At 46.2% G+C, this 6,387-nt stretch overlaps 1 protein-coding gene across 1 annotated transcript; it reads left to right on the plus strand.

Annotated features, from left to right (window-relative positions):
* The first annotated feature begins 1,034 nt into the window (after positions 1-1,034).
* On the plus strand, positions 1,035-5,907 carry nanos1 (nanos homolog 1). The gene has a single exon (XM_086158150.1). It carries the CDS (start codon positions 1,434-1,436, stop codon positions 2,112-2,114), a length of 681 nt encoding a protein of 226 aa, XP_086014276.1. The 5' UTR covers positions 1,035-1,433; the 3' UTR covers positions 2,115-5,907.
* Positions 5,908-6,387: the final 480 nt, after the last annotated feature.

A 6,387-nucleotide genomic window follows, 5' to 3' on the forward strand; every position in this document is an offset into this window, starting at 1 on the left:
ATGCTGGACCTGTTCCTGAGGTGGTTTTGAATGCCAGGGTCAGGGCCTTGTGCTTGATCCTGGCAGCTACTGGTAGCCGGTGCAACTGGATGAACAGAGGTGTAACGTGAGCCCTTTTGGGTTGAGTGAATACCGACCGCTTTTATCCAAAGCGACTTACAAGAAGTGCGATTCAGTCACGGAACATCCGAAGTACCAGTAGCTGGAAGTCAGAAGTGACCACTCCACCGAATGGCCATCTCAGAACCATATACATACATACACTCATTTCATCTTTCATTTTTTGGGGGGATTGGGATTGGGGGAAAAATTTGGGGGAAATAAAAATGCCATAAGCTGCCGTCTTATATTCGCCATCATCATCCAAACCTTTCCGTTAAAACCTCCCATGGCAGGATGACTCCCACCCCTCCGCCATCCTTACTGAGGGCATTGTTCTGCGCTCAGTCAGAAGAAAAAGGGCTTTTCAGGAAGGGGTTGCGCTTTGCTGCCCCCTAACGAGCAGCACCGGGCACGGTGTGTTTACATCATGACGTGATGAAGATGTTTTTGTTTTTTTTTTTCTCCGGATGGTGTAACGCGTTCATGCCCGGCGTGTCGTGGTTTTGTGATTTATGAATTCATTTTTAGGTAAAACGCGCCGCATTGAGACGAAACTGGTTGTTAATGACAGTGTGTGTGATGTCAGGAGAAAAAAAAAATCGAACTTTTGTTATCATAACACACACACACACACTGCAAAAAAATGAAATGTGTACCATAATGTGAATAAATTGACATGCACATGAGTGTTCCTGTAATCCATTCATACTTAAGATGATGGGATGCATCGTCGCACCATCGGGGGTGGAGGCGAGCGGAGGACAAAAACACACACTCACACACACACACACAGGGGGTGATATTCGCCATTCATGATGTTTATTCTGGGAGTTTCACTGTGTGTGTGTGGAGGGGGGTGTCTCCCGATATCTGGTTGCTCTAATCTCGCAAAAATAACGCAAATGAACCGCGATTATCGATGATCTGGATTATTAATTTGCATCTTTACGCGCGGAGATCCTTCTAAACAAGGCGTCGGGAGAGTCCGGGGTCCGCAGCATCCGAGTTGCGCGGATCCGTGCGTGGAAGAGGAGGTCCGCTTCCAACCTGCCCGCAAACTTGTTTCTTTTTTTTTTTTTTTTTTTTTTTTTTTTTTAGGGGAGGCGCCCCGCCCTCCCGGTCCTTATAACCAGAAAGCCCTATTTCCAGGAGGCTCAGACGCACGGAGGAACACTGGAGAATACTTCACTGTACACGCACGGCTCCCCCGGACACTTGGCTACCCCAACAACTTTTGCGGATTACACACTGGCCGTTTTTTGTTCTTCCTTCCTTCCTTTCTTTCTTTTCCCCCCTCTCTCTTTATTTATTTGCGCGAAACAGACGCGGCCATGGATTTTCTGAATCACGGCTACTTGAACGCGCGGGGCCCGTACGACTACACGTTTAATTTCTGGAACGACTATCTGGGTTTGACCACCCTGGTGACGAAGAGCAACAAACTCGGGGTGGCGCAGAACCCCAACTCCATCACCGAGTCCCTGAAAGCCACCCTGGGCTTGGACGACTCCTCCGCCTGTCCGTGCGGAGGAATCGCGGGCGGCGTCGGGGGCGTCGAAGGCGGACACCTGGAGTGCTGCTGCCCGCCGGGGAGCCCCCCGCCCGCCTCCCTCCTGGACCTGAAGGAGCGCTTCTCCATCCTGAGCCCGTTCCGGAGCCAGCTCCCGGAGCGGGAGGCGGGCTTCGCGGCGGCGGCGGCGGCGGGATTCGACCTGTTCGGCGCGGAGCGCAGGATGCGCAAACCCGCCGCCAGGGGCAAACAGGAGCCCAAGATCTGCGTGTTCTGCCGCAACAACGGCGCGCCGGAGGAGGTTTACGGCTCCCACGTCCTGAAAGCGCCGGACGGCCGGGTGGTGTGTCCCATCCTGCGGGCGTACACATGCCCGTTGTGCAGCGCCAACGGGGACAACGCGCACACCATCAAGTATTGCCCGCTGTCCAAGGAGCAGCCGTCCCAGCGGCCGCTCAAGGGAGGCCGGGCGGTGGGCGGTAAGCGGATGAAGATATTCTAGACAGGAGCCCTTTCAAAATAAAACACCGTATGAATTGCACTGAACAGATATGACTGATTTGGCCGTAGCCTTTCATAAACACACTCCTTTCTCCTTTCAGCCCACCCAGATCTCTTATATTTTTATAGTTCCTTTATCCACATAGTGTTTTTTTTTTTTGTTTTTTTTTACGCTTTATATGTTGAATTTATTACCCCCTCCCCCTCTTGCTTTTTCCTTTTTTTTTTTTTTTTTTTATAGTGGGTAGTCATTTTGAGAGTGCGTATCACAGAGTGTGAATACATTTAAAAACAATAATAATAATAAAAGGTATTTTGGGGGGCGGTGTAGGGAAACACAATGGCAAAAAAAGGGTACGAATGTCATATTTCTACCGAGTATTTTTGTACTGTGAGCGAAGCTCGCTGCGTTTCTTTCTTCCTTCCTCCCCTTCTTTCCTTTCCTTCTTTCCTTTCCTTTTCGTCTTAGGAAACCAAAGTTACGTTTCGCCATTAAAAACAAAAAAAACAAAAGCAAAGCCGAAGAATGTGTTTTTCGCCAACAAGAGGCCCCGGGGCCGGCGGGCGAGGGGGGGCGGCCTCCTCCATCCCGTCCGCCGCCCTTGAAAGAAAAGAAGAATCTGCGGCGCATTTTCCAACTTGCTCTTATAAAGTTGACACTCAATCTGCCAGGCAGGAGGAGAAGAAAAAAAAAAAAAGAAAAGCAGACAATGTGGCCTCTGTTTAGGGCTCATGTTCTCCGGGGAACGTTATAATCGATTGTTGCCAAACCAAACCCTGGTTCTCCGACTATGTGATGGGAAAGCGGTTTGACTTCTCGGGCGGTTGGAGCGAGAAAGATACTCGCCTTCATCGTTTTTATGTTTACATTCCCCGAATGAGGGCAACAACACTGGATTTTATATGATTTTTTTTTTTTTTTTATGTTCCTGTCAGTCAGGTCTCCTGGTCATTAGCGGCTTGTCGAGTTTCTTTTTTTTTTTTTTTTTCGCTTCCCACTTTGCATTTCTTCACGGGGGGGGGTCACCCACTCCCCTGCATCCACCATCCAATTCAGTCGCTCTGTTTTTAAATGTGTGAGGGAGGTTGGGGGCGGGCGGAGGGGGACGAGCAAATGAATGTCACAACAAAACCACAACCTATTATCCCCATTTTATTATTATCATTTTTTTTTTTTTTTTTTTTTTTTTTTCAGACGAATCCAAAAAAAAAAAAAGAAAAAAAAAGAGAAATGCAAACATGTCGGTGAATGTATGATTGACAGCGTCACTCGCAGGACTGCACGCACTCGGACCGTTTTGTTTACCAAAGGAATTCAATTGCGTTGTTGACGAGAGAAAGAGAGACTCGCTGTAATTGTGTGTAAAAGTGACGTTTATTCAGTATTTTAACATTTTAAAGTGACTTCAGAGGGCGCTACCTCAAAACCGGATTTTGTACTTATACATGTAAAAAAATGTCTACAGCAGTTTTATTGATATAGTGCTGCCATTTATAATAAGGGTTTTTTGATAGTATTTTTCGATCTTTGTATAACATAATTGTATTTTCATTTTTGTCGCATTTAACATGAACGGAAGTGGATTTTCCAAGATGCTATGAGCGTTGTTCACCACAAGGTGGCGGTATGTAAATAGTGAATATGCCCGTGATACTTTTTAAAAGTTTAGCCGTTCGACGTTACATTCGAGATTGAGAAAGGCTGACGATTTGCCACTTTTAACAGAGTTTTCTTTCTTTTTTGGGGGGATTAAAATGAATAAGAGCAAAAAGAAACACTGTTGTTATTTATATTTTACCACGATTTTCATTTTTTTTTTTTTTTTTTTCGTTTTTCCTGTATGCTGCTGTGCAGAATAACAACGTATGAATTTCACTAGAGAGAAATAAAATCTTATCAAATGTTTGGAGCCATGTGGTCGTGTTGTCGGTCCGCCGCGTTCCTCTTTTCTATCCGGACGATCCATTCGGGGCGCGTAAACTCACCCCTTTGCATTTGGTCCCCGTGTATCCCGCTTTCTTTTGCGTTTCCGTGACAACCGGTCGAGTATCCTCGGGTTGTTCGAGGAAACCACGTGGGTTTTGATGTTCGGGGCCCATCGCACCCAAGCCGAGCCGCTATCTTATAGTTAGCATGCGTCCGGAGCGCTTGCGCAGCTGGTTTGACAAAAACCCTCCCGCCAAAGAATGTCTCGGCTTCCAGCGTCGCCGTTCAAACAGATCATGTTTGCGCTGGGATGGATTGAATGGCGGGGCCTTCTCTGCCCACCATCTGTGGAAGGGTTGCTGCAAAAAATGTCAGTAGCTTTGCTGCTGCTTCTTGTGTGTTTTGGGTGGCGGAGCAGTGTGATAGCGCAGGGGGGGTAACAGCTGTCCTACTGTAGTGCTTTAGTGTCCCATCACAACAACACAAAAGATTAGCTAACATCTCCTGAAAGCCTTTACTGCTTCTCACCTGACAAGCAGAGTCGTCCGGGAAAAACACGCCAAGAAGTCGGTCCATACATTATCCGAAACCTCCCAGCTGGTGTCGTCCCTCCAACCCCCCCCTGCATCCCCAGCTGAGGCTCGGGCATTAAAAATGGATGATTGCTAAGTGCAACAGGGATTTATCTCTGTGAGAACGCCAGTGAGAAAAGGACTGCGGGCCAACATTTTCAGGCAAACGCAGTCAGCCCTCCCCTCCACACACACACACACACACACACACACACACACACACACACAGACACACACACACCAGACTACATTAGCAGCCCCGCAGACAGGGGCCCTCCATAATCGAGTTAGCTTCACCATTTATAAGATATGTATCTTTCATAATCATATAACGATATGTCCTGGCTGGGTAGTATATTTTTATCTATTTACTTGAGCTCCCTTCTCCTATTTGTGTCCTAAAACAGTGCAAAGTGTCAAGAACTATATATTTTATGGTCTTTATTTGTTCTACTGCTGCTGCAGTGCACTAGCTAAGCAGAGATGACTGAACTCTAACCCTTTCATTTTCAAATAGTCTCTGTTGTTCATGTGATTTTTTGGAGGATTCATTAATTATTCTCTCCTCAGGATTCTTCCTGTGTTGGTGTGTTTATTTTATTTTATTTTATTTTATTTTATTTTATTTTATTTTATTTTATTTTATTTTATATGGCCAACCCATCATATTTTTTTAGAAGTATCATCGATTTATAATTTCTATCTTTTTATTTTTCTGTACAAAACTTCCATGGAACCAGGAAACCAAATATGGCCGATTCAAAAAATCAAACACTTCTAAACCTTTCTTTGATTCACTGATGAACGTTTGATTTTGCTAATAATTCACCTTGTGTATCAGGAAGAGCCACCGATTTACATTGGATTGTTAACTCTGTGCTTTCGTCTTGGAGCAAAATGACTCAAGTCATAACACAACTTCCGTAGATTGATATATTTGCATTTACTCTAAAGGTCCAGTCTCTTCTATCAGCCTGGTGGAAACTTATTCTTTCCAAACATTTATCAAAACTCATATTATAAGACGTCGATACAGAAGATTTTACTCATTGGCTCGGTGTCGGATGAATAATTCTCCAGACGGTAACAGGAATACTATCTTTATATATACCTCCAGTGAAAAGCGGGAACCGCAGTGAGCTATAATCTAAGCTGATTTAAATGGAGGTAGAGATAAATCTCTTTATGAGCCCTAACAGCTCTAAAATATTCAAACTCCGGCAGAGAGATTTTCTCATCCAGTCCCGAAGCTACTCGGCCAAGTGACATAATGGTCTATTTGCATAGTTTCTTCCTCTCTCATTGACCCAGGCGACATCACCCAGCCAGACTGATAATAAGTTACAGATCTGCAGAATCCATTTACGGCCCGCCGTCATTCCCCAGAATACTCCTTGTGATAAGGATGCTCCTGTCGCCTAGCAACACCAAGAGATAATATCGGGCTGCAGCTGAGCGTGAGACTCATTCCGCCGAGCGAGGTTAAGAGGATGGCGGCTCCACGGCCTCCGCATCGGGGCGCTTGGTGTGTGACAAGGTGTGTGTTAAGACTCAACAGCGCCCCTAGTGGCCATGTTGGGTACTACAAAAACACCCGCACCGTCGCGTTCGGCGTTATTGAAAGCCACCGACGTGGAAAGAACCACAGTGACGAGCGTAGTTTTATTGAACTCCCTGTCCTGATGGCAGGGCTGGACCATACGCTGTCACACACACACACACACACACACACACACACACACACACACACCTTCCCTCCCCCTCCGATCACCGCT

Source organism: Fistularia commersonii, chromosome 13 (assembly GCF_037954325.1).
Source record: "Fistularia commersonii isolate RoL2024-O1a breed Wild chromosome 13, RoL_Fcom_v1.0, whole genome shotgun sequence".
NCBI classification, from domain to species: domain Eukaryota; kingdom Metazoa; phylum Chordata; class Actinopteri; order Syngnathiformes; family Fistulariidae; genus Fistularia; species Fistularia commersonii.

Bases quoted from the DNA above. Each gene is read 5' to 3' on its own strand.
- nanos1 (XM_086158150.1), top strand. From the start codon at position 1,434: ATGGATTTTCTGAATCACGGCTACTTGAACGCGCGGGGCCCGTACGAC.